At 46.1% G+C, this 20,144-nt stretch overlaps 1 protein-coding gene across 3 annotated transcripts in view; it reads right to left on the bottom strand.

Annotated features, from left to right (window-relative positions):
* Positions 1-625: 625 nt before the first annotated feature.
* GALNT18 (polypeptide N-acetylgalactosaminyltransferase 18) overlaps positions 626-20,144 on the bottom strand; it is a 350,932-nt gene continuing 331,413 nt past the window's right edge. For 2 of the 3 annotated variants that reach the window (XM_033204874.1, XM_033204873.1), the window contains exon 10: positions 629-1,038. In XM_033204874.1, coding sequence (XP_033060765.1) covers positions 892-1,038 — 147 coding nt within the window. In that variant the 3' untranslated portion in view covers positions 629-891. Of the gene's footprint in view, positions 1,039-20,144 lie in introns of all 3 variants that reach the window. The other variant, XM_033204872.1, reaches the window with a different exon arrangement.

Here is a 20,144-nt window from a genome sequence, read left to right as displayed (position 1 = left end):
CCCCTCTCAGCCCACAGAAGGAACCAGCCCGGCCAACACCTTGATTTTGGACTCCTAGCTTCCCTAACGGTGAGACGATCATTTTCTGTTGTGTGAGCGGCCCAGTGTGTGGAGATCTGTTATGGCAGCTGAAGGAAACTGAAAACCCCTGATTCATGGGAGGAGCTTGAGCGGTCTTGGCAATTGGACACAGGCAGTGTACTGACGAGGGGCTGGGCGGGGGCAGCTCTGCGGGGTAAAGGAGGTGGTAAGTTGGCGACTTCAGGAGAAGGCAGGGTGGCCTGAAGTCCAGCAGACAACACTTCAGTGGCCAGTGAGCAACTGTGGTTCCTCAGGAATGAAGGGCTGCAGGTATCTTCCAGAGGGGCACTTGGCATGGGAGAGGCAGAGGGGACCTTCCCTCTGGGTTGGAACCTGAGGTCATAGTGCCCTTCTTGCTGCCTTGGGTCTAATGAAAGAGCTGGCAGCTTGCACAACAAGCTCCCACTGAGTGCTGGTCATTAAAACTCCGTTTCCGAAGGACGAGAAGCCAGAAGGGCACACAAGGACACATTTTTGGCTACAAGAACTCCAAGTTCAAAGGAGCCAGGCATGAATCTCCACAGAGTACCAAATGACTGCAAAACCCTTTTCTTAATAATATTTTATTGTCAGTTATAAATATTTTCCATTTGTCACCTATTTACAACTGCAAAATAGTTTGATATCATACCATCACCCACCAATCAGCGTCTTTCTATAAACTCCACGAAAATTGAATAGGAAATTAAAAGCTCTTCTTGGGGGCCCACTAACCTGGTTCCCCTGACTCCAACCCCACACGGACAGCAGGCAACGTTGCAGCAGGTGCTACACAGTAGCAAAGAGGCAGCCGGAAGTGGCCCAAGTGGGTCAGGACGCCAGGCTCCTCAGGACATTGGTGACGCTCCAGTGCTGGCCCGAGCACTCCTGCAACACCAGCTGGAAGCCGAACTCCAGCTCGCTGTTCTCCTGCAGCTCCAGACAGCGCTTGGACTTGCGGTTCTGGATGGCTCCTCCCTAGGGGCCAGGGCAGACAGCGGGGTCAGAGGGCATAGAGGCAACACACGGAGATTCAGGAGCGTCAGGCCCAGTGGTTAGTGGGGGCTGACATTATCTGTGTGGCCAGATCCCAGGAGGCTAGCATTCCCATGAAACTGCAGGCTCCCCCATCGTTGATGTGTTGGTCTCCTCCGGAAGACTGAATCTGTGCAGCCGCTCTCTTCACAAAGCCCTAGTTCTTTGCTAGGAGAGAGACCTCCCCACCCCCAGTTCTGTCTACCTAGCTGGGCTGTGGCACACCTGTTTGCACCTACAGCTCCTACCCCAGGGGCTGGGCCTTGCTCCCCATAGCCATTGGCTGGGTCACCTCTCTGAAAAGCCTAGTTTCTTGGGACAACCCATCATTGGCCCTCATTTGAGCATCACCAGAGGCCCGGGGCTTCCTGCTCCTAGGGTCCATGCCCCAAACTGGACCTCTGGAGTCATGCTCCTGGATACTGCCTATTAGGCCATTAGGCTCCCTGAGTCCTGACATGCGAGATTTTCCCCCATGCTACTGATGATCCAGAATGTTTGTAGCCATTCTCATTCAGTTTATGACCCAAAGCCCCTTGATGTTCTGTTCTTCATGTCAGCCCTATAGCAACAAAGAGGAAACCCCCAATTTTTGTAGTGAAATCCTTTCAGGGCCTAGACCCTTTGGGTTGCTGGCTGTGAGCCTGAGGTGGCATCCTGGACTGTCTGAGCATCTCCGAGTTACCACCAAACTTGTGCTCAACTAGATTTTGGCCTCCCAAGCAGACGGAATTGCTTTGGTGGGTAGAGGTCCTTATAATGGGACTCCTTGTAGCTTAATGGCACTTCAGTATATGGTCAAACTCACTTTTTCCCCAGAACCTACTCCTGTGTTTCTGTCTCAGGTATTTGTGTGAGAAACATGGACATTTTCATTTATTTATCCTTTCAGCATCCAATTAGGCCTCAAGTCCTGGCAATTCTACCTCTCTTGTGTCATGTGACTGTCCCCTTATCCCTTTCCCATCATACTTGCCCTGGTTCAGGCCACCAACTTCTCTCTCTGGGACAACTGTGTCAGCCCCCTAATGGATCTCTCTTCCAACCTCTAGAGGCGGGAGTGGTGATCTTTCGAAAATGCACGTTTGGCCTAACGGACAAAGCCCAAGCTCCTTAGTGCAGCACCGAAGGCCTCCATGGCTCAGTGCTGCCTTTCTCTCTAGCCTCGTCTCTGATCCTCCCCCAAGTTCCATGACTTTTGCTACAGCTGTACCAAATCCCTTGTACTTTTCTGATCCCATTGACATTAACTCAAGGTTCCTGAACTTTAAAACAAGCTGTGCTCTCTGCCTGGGATTCTTCCCCATACTCCCATGACAGGTTAAGCCACAACCATGTGTCAAAGCTCAACTCCTGCTCCATTTCCTCCAGGAAGTGTTCTCTACTGCCCACCCATGCCCTACCTCCACTTCCACCTCCTCAGTCTACAAGCTGGGCTGGTGCTCTTCATTTTGTGCCTTTTCCAGCTCACAGTGGGAAGTGCACTGAGAGAAGGAGAGGTGGCAAACTTCTCAAAGGATGTCATCCAACTCTGCCATGACCATTCCCATAGCAACAACTGACATCTCAAGAGAGTGTTAAGACTTGGTTCTCTATACAATGGGAAAAGGACAGTCTTTTCAAGAAATTGCCTGGGAAAATTCAAGAGAATGAAACTAGACCCCTATCTCTTGCTATATATGAAAATCAAATCAAAATAGATTAAAGACTTAAATCTAAGATCTGAGACATGAAACTCCTAGAAGAAAACATTGGAGAAACACTCCAGGATGTGGGGAAACACTCCAGGACATTGATCTGGGCAACGATTTCTTGAGTCAGACCTCAAAAGCACAGGCAACCAAGGCAAAAATGGGCAAATAGGATCACATTAAGTTAAAAAGCTTCTGCACAGGAAAGGAAACAATCAACAAAGAGCCCACAGAATGGGAGAAAATATTTGCAAACTACCCTTCTGACAAGGGATTAATAACCAGGATACATAAGAAGTTCAAATAACTCAATAGCAAGAAAACAAAACATCCAATTAAAAAATGGACAAAAGATCTGGACATTCCACAAAAGACTTACAAATGGCAAACAGGTTATGGAAAAATGTTCAACAGCAGTAATTACCAGAGAAATGTAAGCAAAAACTGTAATCATCTCACCCCAGTTAAAATGACTTTAACCAAAAGACAGGCAATAATAAATGCTGGTGAGGATGTGGAGAAAAGGGAATCCTTTGTATATTGTTGGTGGGAATGAAAATTAGTACAGCCACTATGGAGAACAGTATGGAGGTTCCTCAAAAATAAAACTGTATGATCCAGCAATCCCATTGTTGGGTATGTACCCAAAAGAAAGGAAACCAGCATATTGAAGAGATATGTGCACTCCCATGTTTATTGCAGCACTATTCACAATAGACAACATGCGGAATCAACCTAAGTATCCAGTAGATTAATGAATAAGGAATATGTGGTATATACACAGGATGGAATAATATTTAAACATTAAAATGAGATTCTGGTTTCACTGTCAAGATGGCCAAATAGGAATAGCTCCAGTCTGCAGCTCCCAGCGAGATCAATGCAGAAGGTGGGTGATTTCTGCATTTCCAACTGAGGTAGCTGGTTCATCTCATTCGGACTAATTGGACAGTGGGTATAGCCCACGGGCGACAAGCTGAAGCAGGGTGGGGCGTTGCCTCACCTGGGAAGTGCAAGGGGTTGGGAGATCTCCCTCCCCAAGCCAAGGAAAGCTGTGAGAGACTGTACCGGGAGAACGGTGCACTCCAGCCCAGATACTGCACTTTTCCCATGGTCTTTGCAACTGGCAGACCAGGAGATTCCATCTGGTGCCTACACCAACATGGTGCTGGGTTTCCAGCACAAAAACTGGATGACTCTTTGGGCAGACACTGGGCTAGCTGCAGGAGTTTTTTTTTTTTTTTTTTCATACCTCAGTGGCACCTGGAATGCCAGTGAGACAGAACCATTCACTCCCCTGGAAAGGGGGCTGAAGCCAGGGAGCCAAGTGGTCTGGATCAGTGGGTCCCACTCCCACGGAGCCCAGCAAGCTAAGATCTACTGGCTTGAAATTCTCTCTGCTAGGACAGCAGTCTGAGGTCAACCTGGGATGCTCAAGCTTGGTTGGGGGAGGGGCATCTGCCATTGCTGAGGCTTGAGTAGGTGGGTTTTTAAAATTTATTTTTATTATTGTACTTTAAGTTCTGAGGTACATGTGCAGAATGTGCAGTTTTGTTACATAGGTATATGCATGCCATGGTGGTTTGCTGCACCCATCAACCTGTCACCTACATTAGGTATTTCTTCTAATATTCCTCCCTTAGCCCCCCACTCCCTGATAAGCCCCAGTGTGTGATGCTCCCCTCCCAATGTCCGTGGGTTCTCATTGTTCAACTCCCGCTTATGAGTGAGAACATGGGGTGTTTGGTTTTCTGTTCTTTGCTGTTCTTGTGATAATTTGCTGAGGATGATGGTTTCCAGCTTTATCCATCTCCCTGCAAAGGACATGAACTCATTTTTTATGGCTGCATAGTATTCCATGGTGTATATGTGACACATTTGCTTTATCCAGTCTATTATTGATGGATATTTGGGTTGGTTCCAAGTCTTTGCTATTGTGAATGGTGCCGCAGTAAACATACATGTGCATGTGTCTTTATAGAATGATTAATAATCCTTTGGGTATATACCCAGTGATGGGATCGCTGGATCAAATGGTATTTCTAGTTCTAGATCCTTGAGGAATTGCCACACTGTCTTCCACAATAGTTGAACTAATTTACACTCCCACCAACAGTGTAAAAGTCCTATTTCTCCACATCCTCTCCAGCATCTGTTGTTTCCTCACATTTTAATGATTGCCATTCTAACTGGCATGAGATGGTATCTCATTGTGGTTTCGATTTACATTTCTCTAATGACCAGTGATGATGAGTTTTTCCTATGGCTGTTGGCTGCATAAATGTCTTCTTTTGAGAAGTGTCTGTTCATATCCTTTGCTCACTTTTAGATGGAGTTGTTTTTTATAAATTTGTTTGTTCTTTGTAGATTCTGGATATTAGCCCTTTGTCAGATGGATAGATTGCAAAAATTTTCTCCCGTTCTGTAGTTGCCTGTTCACTCTTGATAGTTTCTTTTGCTATGCAGAAGCTCTTTAGTTTAATTAGATCCCATTTGTCAATTTGGGCTTTTGCTGCCATTGCTTCGTATGTTTTAGTCATGAAGTCTTTGCCCATGCCTATGTCCCGAATGGTACTGCCCAGGTTTTCTTCTAGGATTTTTATGGTCCTAGGTCTTATGTTTAAGTCTTTGATCCATCTTGAGTTGATTTTTGTATAAGGTGTAAGGAAGGGGTCCAGCTTCAGTTTTCTGTGTATGGCTAGCCAGTTTCCCCAACACCATTTATTAAATAGGGAATACTTTCCCCATTGCTTGTTTCTGTCAGGTTTGTCAAAGATCAGATGGTTGTAGATGTGTGGTGTTATTTCTGAGGTCTCTGTTCTGTTCCATTGGTCTTATCTCTCTGTTTTGGTACCAGTACCATGCTGTTTTGGTTACTGTAGCCTTGTAGTATAGTTTGAAGTTAGGTAGCCTGATGCATCCAGCTGTGTTCTTTCTCTTAGGATTGTCTTGGCTATGCAGGCTCTTTTTTGGTTCCATATGAAGTTTAAAGTAGTTTTCTCTAATTCTGTGAAGAAAGTCAGTGGTAGCTTGATGGGGATAGCCTTGAATCTATAAATTACTTTGGGCAGTATGGCCATTTTCATGATATTTATTCTTCCTATCCATGAGCATGGAATGTTTTTCCATTTGTTTGTCCTCTCTCATGTCCTTGAGCAGTGGTTTGTAGTTCTCCTTGAAGAGGTCCTTCACATCACTTGTAAGTTGTATTCCTAGGTATTTTATTCTCTTTGTAGCAATCATGAATGGGATTTGGCTCTCTGTCTGTCTGTTATTGGTATACAGGAATGCTTGTGATTTTTGCACATTGATTTTGTATGCTGAGACTTTGCTGAAGTTGCTTATCAACTTAAGGAGATTTTGGGCTGAGACAATGGGGTTTTCTAAATATACAATCATGTCATCTGCAAACAGACAATTTGACTTCCTCTCTTCCTATCTGAATATCCTGTATTTCTTTCTTTTGCCTGACTGCCCTGGCCAGAACTTCCAACACTATGTTGAATAGGAGTGGTGAGAGAGGGCATCCCTGCCTTGTGCCAGTTTTCAAAGGGAATGCTTCCAGTTTTTGCCCATTCACTATGATATTGGCTGTGGGTTTGTTATAAATAGCTCTTACTATTTTGAGACTCGTTCCTTCAAAACCTAGTTTGAGAGTTTTTAGCATGAAGGGGTGTTGAATTTTATCGAAGGCCTTTTCTGCATCTATTGAAATAATCATGTATTTTTGTCATTGGTTCTGTTTATGTGATGGGTTACGTTGATTGATTTGTGTATGTTGAACCAGCCTTGCATCCCAGGTATGAAGCCGACTTGATTGTGGTGGATAAGCTTTTTGATGTGCTGCTGGATTCAGTTTGCCAGTATTTCATTACGATTTTCGCATTGATGTTCATCAGGGATATTGGCCTGAAATTTTCTTTTGTTGTTGTGTCTCTGCCAGGCTTTGGTATCAGGATGATGCTGGCCTCATAAAATGAGTTAGGTAGGAGTCCCTCTAATAGTTTCAGAAGTAATGGTACCAGGTCCTCTTTGTACCCCTGGTAGAATCTGACTGTGAATCCGTCTGGTCCTGGACTATTTTTGGTTGGTAGGCTATTATTGCCTCAATTTCAGAGCCTGTTATTGGTCTATATTGGTCTATTCAGGGATTCAACTTCTTCCTGGTTTAGTCTTGGGAGGTTGTAGGTGTCCAGTAATTTATCCATTTCTTCTAGATTTTCTAGTTTATTTGCGTAGAGGTGTTTATAGTATTCTCTAATGGTAGTTTGTATTTCTGTGGGGTCAGTGGTGATATCCCTTATATCATTTTTTATTGCATCTATTTGATTCTTCTCTTTTCTTTTTTATTAGTCTAGCTAGTGGTCTATTTTGTTGATCTTTTCCAAGAACCAGCCCCTGGATTTATTTTTTGAAGGGTTTTTCGTGTCTCTATCTCCTTCAGTTCTGCTCTGATCTTAGTTATTTCTTGCCTTCTGCTAGCTTTTGAATGTGTTTGCTCTTGCTTCTCTAGTTCTTTTAATTGTGATGTTAGGGTATCAATTTTAGATCTTTCCTGCTTTCTCTTGTGGGCATTTAGTGCTATAAATTTCCCTCTACACACTGCTTTAAATGTGTCCCAGAGATTCTGGTACATTGTGTTTTTGTTCTCATTGGTTTCAAAGAACATCTTTACTTCTGCTTTCATTTCATTATTTACCCAGTAGTCACTCAGGAGCAAGTTGTTCTTCATTTTCCATGTAGTTGTGCAGTTTTGAGGGAGTTTCTTTTAATTGCTGAGGAGTGCTTTACTTCCAATTATGTGGTCAATTTTGGAATAAGTCAGATGAGGAGCTGAGAAGAGTGTATATTCTGTTGATTTGAGGTGGAGAGTTCTGTAGATGTCTATTAAGTCCACTTGGTCCAGAGCTGAGTTCAAGTCCTGAATATCCTTGTTAATCTTCTGTCTTGTTGATCTAATATTGACAGTGGGATGTTAAAGTCTCCCACTATTATTGTGTGGGAGTCTAAGTCTCATTTTAGGTCTCTAAGAACTTGCTTTAATAATCTGAGTGCAAGACTTAGACTCCCATACAATAATAGTGGGAGACTTTAACACCCCACCTTTAATATTAGACAGATCAATGAGACAGAAAATTAACAAGGATATCCAGGACTTGAACTCAGCTCTGGAGCAAGTTGAACAGTGAGAACACGTGGACACAGCAGGGAGGGCATCACATACTGGGGCTTGTCAGTGGGCAGGAGGCTGGGGGAGGGGTAACGTAGATGATGGGTTGATGGGTGCAGCAAACCAACATGGCACATGTAATACCCATGTAACAAACCTGTACGTTCTGCATGTGTACCCCAGAACTTATAGTAAAAAAAAGAGATTCCATTATTTGCAACAACATGGATGGAACTGTAGGTCATTATGTTAAATGAAATAAATCAGACACAGAAAGACAGACAACCTAAAAATTAAAAAAAAAAAAAAATGAATTCCTGGAGATAGAATGATGGTTACCAGAGGCTAAGAAAGGTAGTAGGGAGGAGAGGAAAAAGTGGGGATGGTTAATAGGTACAAAAATACAGTTCGATAGAAGAAATAAGCTCTAATAGTACTATAACAGGATAACTATAGTTAATAATTTATTGTATATTTTAAAATTACTAAAAGAGTAGAATTAGAATGTTTCTAACACAAAGAAATGATAAATGCTTGAGGTAAAAGATAACCCAATTATCCTGATTTGATCATTACACATTATATGCCTGTATGACATTACATGTACCCCATAAATATATTCAACTATTATGTACCCATTGATGTAGTCTGGATATTTGTTGAATGTGATCCCCAATGTTGCAGGTGGGACCTGGTGGGAGGTGTTTGGATCATGGGGCTGGATCTCTCATGATGGGCTTGGGCCATCCTCTTGGTGAGAAGGGAGCTCTCTCACTCTGAGTCTACGTGAGATCTGGTCATTTAAAAGTGTGTGGCACCTCCTCCCACCACTCTCTCTCCTGCCTTCATCATGTGACCTGCAAGCTCCCAGTTCATCTTCTGCCATGAGCAAAAGCTTCCTGAGGCCCTACCAGAAGCCATGCTTCCTGTATAGCCTGAAGAATCATGAGCCAATTATACCTCTTTTCTGTATAAAGTGCCCAGTGTCTCAGGTATTTCTTTATAGCAATGCAAGAATGGCCTAACAGCCTTAAGAATTAAATTTTTTTTCAACAATTTAAGACTAAAAAAAACTTCAATACTTATAACTGTTGAAATGGGCAGTACCTACTATAGTTAACATATATAACCCTATGACCCAACACTTCTGTCAGAAACGTTTACTCCAAAGACATGAGCATGAATGCTTTCTAGAACACGATTTATAAAACTAACCTGGAGACAACTCAAATGCCCATGAATAGTACAGCAGACATACAACTCATGGCATATTCATATGATGGAATCCTATATAGCAATAAAAACAAACTATAGCTATACTCGATAAGGATAAATCTCACCAATGCAATGTTGAGCAGAAGAAGCCAGACAAAATACAGACATTATTCAATTTATATAAACTTCCCAAACAGGCAAAGCCATGATGTGAAAGTCAGGATAGTGGTCAGCTCTGGGGCAAAGGAAGTGGGAAGGTGATAGGCAGGAACTCACAAGGGTGTTGTTGGCAGAGTCCTATTTCCTGAGGTGGGTGATGGAAACCTAGGGATTTGCTTTATTTTTAACCATGGAGTTGAAACTATGTATTTTATACATGTTTCTGTATGTATCCATGTTGTTCAATTAAAAAATCAAACAAATCCAGCTCCCTGAGAAGGGACTTGAGTCACAGGTGAAGGAGGCAGGGACTGAGAAGCCGGGGGTGGGGGTGGGTGGGGGCGTGGCGGGGACTGTGTTTGTGTGTGTTGGGAGGGGATATGGGATTCCCGACTTCCTGTGTTGGGGAGATGGTCCAGCGGATCACACAAACCTATTCAGAAGCGTTCACAGAATAAAGCAAGGTCCCACCCGCTGTGCCCCACACCCCAGGGGCCTTCCCTGGGGACAGCAGTGATTCAGTGTACTCAACAGCACAGAGACCAAATAAATGGGAAACTGAAACAGCAGCTGTTGGGGCCCACCCGTTGCCAGGGAGAAACCTGCAGGCTCGGCCTCTGAAAGGGGCCCTTGGACAAGCCTAGAAAGGGCCCTGGAATCCCCATGCTGAAAGAGACCTTGAAGGCCAGCCTCTCGCTCTCACGTGCTGAATGGCCTCTGGACTTGGGCCATGGGGCGCTTCAGCTCTGCTTGGTCCTCCAGGGAGAAGGATTTAAGCCTTCTGGAATATGCAGTCTTCCCCTAGCTGCTCACCCTTGGAGCCTGCCCCTCCCAGAGCTAAAATCCTTGTCTTGGCGTCCCCCAGGAGTGGCAGAGCTCCCCTGAGGCTTCCCCAGCGGCTGTTCCTCTACACCTTCCCTTCTGGCAGGGGAGGTGAGGCCTGCGTCTCCCAGTTCTCTGCATTTCCAGGTTTAACTTTCCCAGTTCCTGGCGGGACAATTTTGTATAATTTTCCAAACTGGTTGCCCTCCTTTGAACAAGCTCTGGTTAATTTCTGTCCCTCAGGACTGACCACAGCGTCCAGGGTCACTGCCTCATTTACACTGGACAAGAGACCCCTTCAACTTAGCCAAGGAGTTGGCACGTTGGGGCCACACGGTGCTCCTTATGGGTGTGAAGCACAGCCTCGAGTTGTCCTCTCAAACCTCAGTCTACCTTGAGTGCCCATCCTGTCCCTTAAAGGTTAGACTTTTAGGCCCAGAGGCATCCCCTATGCCACTTGCTCCAAGCAAGGCCAGACCATTGCTCCATGGCCCACATTTCCTTAGCTTCTGTGTAAAATTTTGTGGCCCGGGCATATCTGTTGCCCACACCCAGGCTGGGCTATGTCGCTGATGCTTCTTGAACAGATCTGTGGCTAGTTCCCCGGCCCCGCCACAGTCCTGCCAGCCCAGTGGTCTGTCTTCCCCGCCACGCTGGGAGCAGCACACAGGCAGGGGACCAAAACCAGCCACTCTCTCTAATTTGCAAGAACTGTTGGCGTTTCCGGAGCCAGGCAGAAAGGGAAGAGTGCTGAGCTAGGATGTTGAGGACACAGCCGCTTTCCTGGTGGTCAGCTGTGTGGCCTGGGCAACCCTCTCCCCCCTTCTGGTTTCATTGTCTGCAGGGCCAGATGGTCATTTCTGTCCTGATTGCTGGAAGGATGAGCAGAGGACTGATAGGAAATCCCGTTATCAGCTCTAAAACATACAGATCAGTGGATCAGGGTGGGGGCTATGACCAAAGCGCACAGCAAACAGGGGCCCGGCCCAAGTGTCGCTGCCCACTCCGCTGAAGATTCTGGCTGCTCAGCTCATCCTTGGGGCCGGCCCAGGCCTTGCCAACAGCGAGGTGCTGTGCAGACCCTCGACCACTGACTCTTGGAGAAACACGTCCCACACAGAAGACACCACGGCCCCTTCTATGCTTGCCTTCCAAGGGGCACCTTGCCAAGTTCCAGAGAGGGAGGCAGGAACAGAGGTCTCTGAGACATAAAGCGTCCTTCAGAGACTCCCATCTGACGTTTCCCAGGCCCGGCCCCGGCCCAATCACAGCCTCAGCACCCTAGAGACTAGAAGTGCGGTGACCCTGTGCCAGAGGCAGCCAATGTGGCTGCCTGAAGGGATGTGGGAGGCCAAGAGTTGGGTTGGGGGAGGCGAGTGGATGGGACACAACCTCCATGAGAATATCTGAGCCTGTCAGGGGAGTGGAGTATGAGGCCAGGAGAGGAGGGTCCTCTAGAATAGGTAGTAAGGCCATGGTGGGGCATCGCTGAGCAGAGCCCTGACCTGCTCCCTGGAACACATCTGGGGTATGGAGAGAGGAGCCAGGCCACCCTTTGGTGCTGGAGATAGCACTGGCCACCAGCACTGTCTTCCTCCTGTCCCCCTTCTTGACCTCAGCCTCTGTCACTGAACAAACTCTTTCTTCTTCTCTCTTGGAAAATTTCATTCACAAATATTGCAAAGAAGCCTTCCTTTCCCACATTCAGTGCCTTCCTGGGAAGTTCAGCACCGTGGGAGCAGCCTCGTGTTTTACTAACTACTTCTGCCTGTGGGTTCTGCAGCTGAGATGAGAGGAATAACAACTATCACTTATTTACCATTTGTTTAGTACTGTGCCAAATGCTTTACATGCCTAATTTCAGGTCTTCCTGACAAAAGCCCTGAGAGGTAGAATAATTATCTCCATTTTACAGGCTTGGAGACTGAGGCTCAGAGAGGCTGGAAGACTTGTCCAGGGTCACATGGTCAGTAAATGAGTAGTAAGTAGTGCCAGGCTGGGAACCCAGGGGGTCTGCCCCCTTCACGTTCCTCACTAGGATGGTGGCCAGCCCCAGCCCCTGCCTATCACAGTGGTGGTGCCCCAATGCCTAGGGTGAAGGGTCACCTCAGCAAGCTTCAAAATTAGGTCTGTTTCCTCTGAGGGCCCTCTGCAGAGACACTATTCACTAATCCTTCCATTCAGCAAATATTTAATGAGTGCCTACCATTCTAGGCCGCTGAGATATATCAGTGACTAAACAGAAAAAGATCTTTGCTTTGTAGAGACTATATTCTAGGAGGGAAAGCAGAAAAATAAATTCCAAAGTATGTGAGAAAGTGATAAGGTTGTATATAAAAATGTAGACAGGGAAAGAGGCTCAGGGGTGGTGGTGAGCTGGAGGCAGACAGCAATTGTAAGAGATGGCCAGGGAAATCCTCAATCAAAATTGAGATCTCAGCAAGGACAAAGAGGAGGGGAGGAGGTGGCCCAGGGCAGAGGTCAGGGAGTCATGGGCCCGAAGCTTGGGGTTAGCGGGAGGAGATGAGGTCCAAGAGGTGAGGGTAAGTGGGTAGGGCCTTGTGGCCACTGAATAGACTTTGGCTTTTTATTTTTTCTTGAGATGGAGTCTCACTCTGTCACACAGGCTGGAGTGTAGTGGCAGGATCTTGCCTCAGTGCAACCTCTGCCTCCCAGGTACAAGTGATTCTCCGGCCTCAGCCTCCTAAGTAGCTGGGATTACAGGCATGCACCATCACGCCTGGCTAATATTTGTAGTTTTAGGAGGGACGGGGTTTTGCCATGTTGGCCAGGCTGGTCTCGAACTCCTGACCTCAGGTGATCTGCCTGCCTCAGCCTCCCAAAGTGCTGGAATTACAAGCAAGACTTTGGCTTTTAATCTGAATGACAGGGCCAGCCATTGCAGAACCTGACTGACAGGTTAACCAGGTCACTCTGGGTAGTGCTGTGTTGGACACAGCATTGCAGGAAGGAAGGAAGGGACACTTGTTAGCCAACTTCTGTCCTCACTCCCAGGGTCCAACCTGCATCCTCTGGGCCAGTCTCATGGCCTTAGGCTGGGGCTTCATGCAGAGACCTGGGCTGGCCCCTCCCTCTGTGGAGGGCACAGTCACTTGGTTCACCAGCCCTGTCATCTACATTATTTGTGTAATACTACAACTACATAATCTGGAAACACACAATACTTTTAATTAAAGAATTTAAATAAGGGCAATTAAACCTGGCAGGAGAGAAGCCATAGCATACAGAGAACTTAATTGGAATGAAAATCAAATTAAATATGGAAACGGCAGCTAAAAAAAAAAAAAAAAAATCAAAAGTTGAATGTATAGTATTTAGAAGGCTGATAATAATTCCTACAGCCAGGTTCCCACCTCCCAGCCTAATTCTCCTCCTCCTGGGCCTCTCAGGAATAGGAACTGGAAAGGCATGAGCAGAAGCAACGAACCTAGGACTCTGTGCCTCGCCTTGGCCATGTGACCCCAGGAAAATGACTGAGCCACTCTGGGCTTCAGTCTTCTCAATTACAAAAGGAGACAGAGCATGCTGGGGCACTCAATTCGTGTCTCAACATAGAGAACTATGTGTAGACTGGGACGTGTGGAAGCCACAGTCCATGAGCCTCTTGGGCACCGAGGAGCAGATCCCAGGTTATTACACAGCCAAGCACTTCTCTGCCTCAGTTTCCCAAGTGTGTGTCTGTGGTGCCTACGTGTGGAACAGCTAGCACCAGATTGGCCTGTTCCTCCTGGAATGTAAGAGTTAGAGTTGCCTGGGGGCTTGTTAAAGTATAGGTCACTGCCCCTCTCACTTCTGATTCACTAGGTCTGAGACAAGGCCTGAAAATGTGTCTTTTAAAGTTCCCAGGTGCTGTTGCATTGGTGGTGTTGGTCTGGGACCACACTTTGAGACCACAAGCTATGACCCCCTTTCAGGAAAGGGTTGGGCCCAGCTGGTCGCTTGCACCCTGAGGTAGAACATCTGGAATATTTGGGTTAAGCTCAGGCTGGTCTTACTTTTGCAATCAAGGAGTTCACAAGGATGCTTGTGTGTACTAACTCGTGGATTCCAAAGACTTCTCTGCTTATTTCAGAATTCCCATTCCACTTTCCTTTTTAATTAATTTTCCACGGGCAAGCCGCCCAGTGGGTCTTTGGCTTTAAGCATGGTGAGCTCAGGAGTTTCTAGGTTAAGTAGTTAATGATTAGTAATCAAATACTTCAAAGCATGTGTGGGACGTTACAGCTAGTTAAAGAAACCCTGAGATTAAGTCCCTTTTTTGGTAGAGTTAAGTGGTCTTTTTGTATTATGAATACTCAGCACCTGTTTTACTAGTAAAGCCTTTCGTGTTTTTTTTAAGTGCTTGGGTGTTCTCTTTCTTAGTCTCACCTTTGAGTGAGATTCTGCCTGGGGCTTGTTGTGTGAAGGGCCCCTTGGACTGAAGGTGGGGTAACAGGAACATCAAGTGCAAAAGCACAGGCAGAGAGGGCTTGTGGAGACAGCACTATGGCTGGAGGGAGCTTGCTGAGGAGGTAGGGATCCAGCCAGTTCACACATATTTGTGACCGGTTCAGCCGGGAGGCCCCAGCCCCAAACTCTCATTGCAGTGATCCACTGATTTTCCAGAGGCAGGACAAGGGACCATGGTATGGTGGTTTAAAGCATGGACCCCAGAGGCAGGATTCCCAGATCTGATTTTTGACAAATTACTTAACCTCTCAATGCCTCAGTTTCCTCCTCTATAAAATTGGGGATAGTTATAGTAAGTACCTTATAGCACTATCATAGGGATTAAGTAACATTTATAAAACAGAGTAGTACAGGGCACATAGTAAACATCATATAAATGTTTGAGCAATACATTTTAAAATCTCACCCAGGTCTGGGTAGTGGGGAGCTGAGCCGTCACACCTAGTCCTAGTCCCTGATATCTGTGGGATGAGGGGGAGGAGGGAAGTGCTGACTTTCATAAACCAAAAATAACTAATAGTACATCCAAGGCCTAAACAAAGCTTTGTTAGTACCTCAAAACTGGACAGTTCCACACTTGCCCCTTCATATGACATGGAAATGAAAGGCTGTTTTATTCTGGAGCCATAATGAAATACTCGATTATTGTCTCTTCTTTTCAACACAAAAGGTTCTCCAAGTTGGACTTGCTGACAGCACTTGGGGATTGGAGCAGGAGAAAGTCAAGGACTCCTCCTCCTCCAGCATGGGGAAATTCTTTGGCAGAATTAGTGGTGTTCTCTGGGAAATGTGCTCTGCAAATAGATTCGTCTTTGCATGTGTTACTTATCTTGCATCAGATTATCAAATTAGACCTCACATAGCAGAGCCAATTGTCCCTTGACAGGCAGCTTTGGCTAGGGGCTCAGTCTCTTCCAGGCAGTCTCATCTAGTCTTGAAAATCTCTCCTTTCCTGGCATTAACAGACATCTCTGTGGCTATCCGCAATGCTCCCCACTTGGAAAATGCATCAGTGCTGCTCTGAGAATGAAGCAAGCACAGGGAGCTGGGGTGTGGCATCTGCCTTGCATGCCCTTGAACTCCCAGCTGGGCCTTGCCAGCGTTCCTGCCAAAGAACCCAGAGTATGAGGGCAACATGAAAGACAGTCTGAACACCCTGAGATTTCATCAGAGCCTCCTGTTTTAAAAAATACTCATTTAAATTTGCACTCCACTTCATGCAATATGCGTATCTGTTTTACTATAAAATATTTCCACCTCCCTCCTCCAAATCTGAGGTGGTCGGAAGAAGTGTGCGTTTATGCCATAAGTTTGAGAATTCTACACAATGCATGTCTGTGTACTGCACGTGGGATGCACTACCACCTAAAAGTGTTCACTGCAGGAATGGGGATTTTCCAACTAAGCAGGAGCCTTGGACTATTAACATGAAATTTTCTTGAAATACTGTAGTATGACTTTATTTTTTCTTCAGTGAGCATGCATACATCCGAGGACAATCACTGGGGTAGGATTTTGTTCATCTTTGGGGCTCCCACAAACCTAGCTCAAGACCTTGCACACAAGGGGCCTTTGGTTAAGATTTGTGAATTTTTAAAAAAAGACTCCTTCATTTGATCAACAGCATGCTGGGTGCTGCCTCTGTCTCTGGCTTTTCATTAGGTGCTGGAGATACTGAAGTGTGAGACACAGTCCTCCCCTCTAGTCTGTTAGCTGATGGAAGAAGAGAGGGCCATGGGTTGAAATAATGGGTAAATGATGCCCTAAAGTGTGATTAAGAGGATTAAGAGTATCATTCTCGAATTTGTAATGCTTTGTATTCAGGCTGGCCCAGTGAGAATTCTAGGTGGAAAAAACCCTTCTCAGGGTTTGCCGTCTAACTTCAGGAGCTTAGAATTACAGAATTTCAGGGTCCATACGCCCTTAAAAATCACCCAGCCCCAACTCCATTGAGAGCTGTAGAGCCTTTGACAACCTGCTGATGGTCCCCTGAACTCACCACCTGCCCAAGCCATCAGCCTCATCGACAACTCTATGAAAAAGCAGCTCAATAAATTGCTCCTGATTTTCCCCTGCTGGTCCTCTCAGGGCTACACAGGACAAGCCTGCTGAGCCCTTGCCCAAAGCAGCCCTTCAGATATCTGCAGGTAGAACACTGACCCTCCTGAGCTATTTCTGGTCTTAAATAGTCCTCAATTCTTTAACCATGCATTCAAACATACAGATGGGCTTTCAGAAAGTAGGAGCTTGGAGGAACACATCATGACAACAGCCTTCCTAGAGCAAGAATCTCTTCAATAACATCTTTGAACAGAGGACTCCCTCTAACATTAGGCTATTATAAACCATTCAAAGAAATAATGGTAGTTGCAGGTGGAGAGGTGGCCTTGTTACTACTGAGAGTCAGTCCTCTGCTTTGCTTGACAAGTATCCTGCCACAAAGTTCTTCTCTGTAGTGACCTGATATCTGCCTCTTCCCTCTCCCTCCACTGGTCCAGGGGTCATTGACCAAATGCCTCTTTCACAGAAACCCGTCACTGAATCCCAGAATCCCCCAAATCTCAGTATGGAGACTACTCTCAGAAGGTTGAAAGACATATACTTAATGCATATGAACCTATCATCCCAGTAGTTTTGGAAGTTTTTTAATCCTGGAGGAATCACCAATGGGAAAAATCACTGAAGGCAACAACTACCACTTTTAATATTAATGAAGTTTTTTCATGTGCTGATGTGGGAGGCGTCGGCTGTTTAGAGATGGGTGTGTAGCTTGAAGGAGGCAATTCTGCCTGCCCACCAAATGTTCTCAAACACAGGGCTGGCAATGGTCCTATATTAAGAACCACTCCGCCACCCAACTACCATCATTTAATCCATCACTGTGCAACAACCTGCTGAAATGTCTCTCAAAGTCCTCCCTGATAGCTATCTGTCCCCACACCCCTGTGGCATCCGAGTCCTCCCATCTCTTCCCGGAACAATGGAACAGTCTCCTCCCTATCTGGCTTCCCTGTTTCTAGCCTCTTTCCTTCTGATCCACCCCGCTTTCAGCTGCCAGGGGGATTTTGCACACCCCACCGTGGAAATCTACTACTTAAGAACCTTCCCCATTCTTTCCTTCTGCTTTTAAGGTGAAGTCCATCTTCTTGGTATGGCTTTCAACAACCATTATCTGTTCTACGTGACTTATCTCCTTCTTGCCCCATCAAAAACTCCAAATTCTACCCACACCAGACAATGGATTCCTACTCCTAAAATATGCTTGGCTGTTTCATGCCTTTGCTCAAGTGAGCTTCTACTTGGGATGTTCTTTCTACGCTTGGAAACTGTCTCTACAACCTTTAAGATATAGATCAAACAAGCCTCCTACGTGAAGCCATCTCTGAATTCTGCAGACCAAGTCGGTCATCCCAGGCTCTCAGAACACAGCACACCCCTTGGTTTCTGTTCTTATTCGGTTCTGTTGTGTTTACATGCCCATGAGCTCCTTGAGGGCAGAGGCTGTGTCTGATTTATATCTGTATTCCTCCTGTCCAACCCCCATGCTCAATAAATGTTTGATGAACAACTAAAGGAAAGACTGTTCATCATTGGAAAATTGCTCATCAGAGCCCTGCATATCAGCGTTGCCAAGAGATGTTTTCATCAAATGCAGTTTCTCAGTGTCAGTATCTAATGCTGTCCTGGTTCAGCCTGAAGTATTGCAAATTCAGAAGAGCTTGTGGGAGTTAGAGGAAATGTATTTTATTTGTTAAGCAGAAAATCAGGGTATGAGATGGAACACCAAGATATGCAAATGCCTATCTTCTTTGTAGGAGAACCTGGGAAAACACACCAGATTATTTTAAAATTAATTCAGTCCGAGTGTCTGTGGAGCTTAAATGTTGTCCTCAGGAGAATAAATAGTGCATAATGTGAAACGAGAAAGGAGATTTGAAATGCACCCAGTAAAAGCTCCTTTCAGTCCAACTTCTATACCAGAACATCCTAGTTGGTAGGATCTGAATGCAATTTGCAAAGATTAAAACCTGTTGCAAGAAAATTAGCCCAAGCACAAGACTTTAATCATTTAAGAGGCTCCTGGCTTCTTCAGGTCTTGTCAACAGCAACTCCTCACCCATGAGGTCCTGAGGGGAGATTCCAGGTCACTTGATAAATATTGACCATTTTTCAGTAAGCAAAACTTTCACATATATTAATTATTAAATAGCAAGTGAGAGTGGCTGCTCTGGGTCTGCAAACTAGGAATTCAAAAATAATATTTCCAAACGGTTCCCTTTTGTAGAATGATCAAAGATATGGTTGCCAAAGCACTCTGGGGAGTTTTAATTAGGCATATGCCAAAGTGGCTGAAAACTGCCCAGTCACTGAAGAGCTGTATGCCACAGATGCCTGCTTTGTTGATTGCTATGTCTGTTTAAGCAGGAATTGTGTGGGGCTGCCTTTTCAAGCCATGCCCTGGGATAAGGGAAGGAGGGAGCTGGAACTTGGGGTGACTTTGCCTCAAGAATGCCCATTTTACAACAGTGTTTCATTCTCTACCATAGCCAGGATGGACAGGCAAGATGGGAGGCATGGGGAGGGCTGGCCACAGCCCCAAGGCATCTAGGGGTGCACAGGAGATGAGGCTGAGTTACTCCAGTGGGGACTTCAGAGCATGGGTGGGAAGGACTCTGTGAGGGCTGGAAAGAGGGTAGAAGTGTCTGGGTGCAGGTCTTGGATGTCAAAGCAGCCTGGGCTTCAGATTCAGCCAGTGAATCTACCACTCTCAGGCCATGTGATCTTGGAGGGTGACTTCATCTCAATGTCTCATCTTGGAGGTGGGCTTGCTGTGCTATTAACATCAAACTGTATAAGGCTGAACGCAGAAAGGCTGAGGCTCACAGGCAGAGGAGTCTGAAGAGGGCTGATGCTTACTTCAGTTCAGGAATACCCATGTCTGGATGACATCAAGTCCCCAGGGCTGCAAGTGCCTGGCAGGGCTGTGGCCTCCAGGGGCTATTCCAGGACAGCCCAGAGGCCACTGCTCATCCTCCTCCTGCAGTAATCTGAAGCAGTACTCTTGTCGATCAGAGGACTCCTGGTGGTGCCTGTCAACATTTCCAGCCCACATCACCAAAGCTGAGCCCCTAGGATTGGCCTTAGAGCCTGTGCTGAGAGGAGATTTTGGGGGATGACGCAGGCCATGAAGACCCCAGGGTCATGGAGGAGAGGGAGGAAGAAATGGCTAAACTTTCAAACTGCATCTCAACCTCCTGCTAACTCTTCATCCTGCCTCTTTCGTTTTCTAGAATCTCTCCTAATCCAGCTTCACAATCCCTGCCAGAGGAGGCTTTCAAAATCCTGGACCTAAACATGACCTGCGGTTGTACATCCTCATCTCCCATAGAACAAAATCCACCAGGTCCTGTGGCCTCCAGGCCTGGTCCAGTTGCCCTTCTAGGCTCTTCGGCCGCTCCCCACTGTGCCCTCCAGGATTGGCCACCCTCTGACTCCTGGAAGCTCCCTGAGCATGGCCTGCT

This window comes from Trachypithecus francoisi, unplaced genomic scaffold (assembly GCF_009764315.1).
Source record: "Trachypithecus francoisi isolate TF-2019V2 unplaced genomic scaffold, Tfra_2.0 Lachesis_group8, whole genome shotgun sequence".
In the NCBI taxonomy this organism is placed as follows: domain Eukaryota; kingdom Metazoa; phylum Chordata; class Mammalia; order Primates; family Cercopithecidae; genus Trachypithecus; species Trachypithecus francoisi.
The sequence above is the reverse complement of the archived record's forward strand: the minus strand, read 5'-3'. Positions and strand labels throughout refer to the sequence as shown.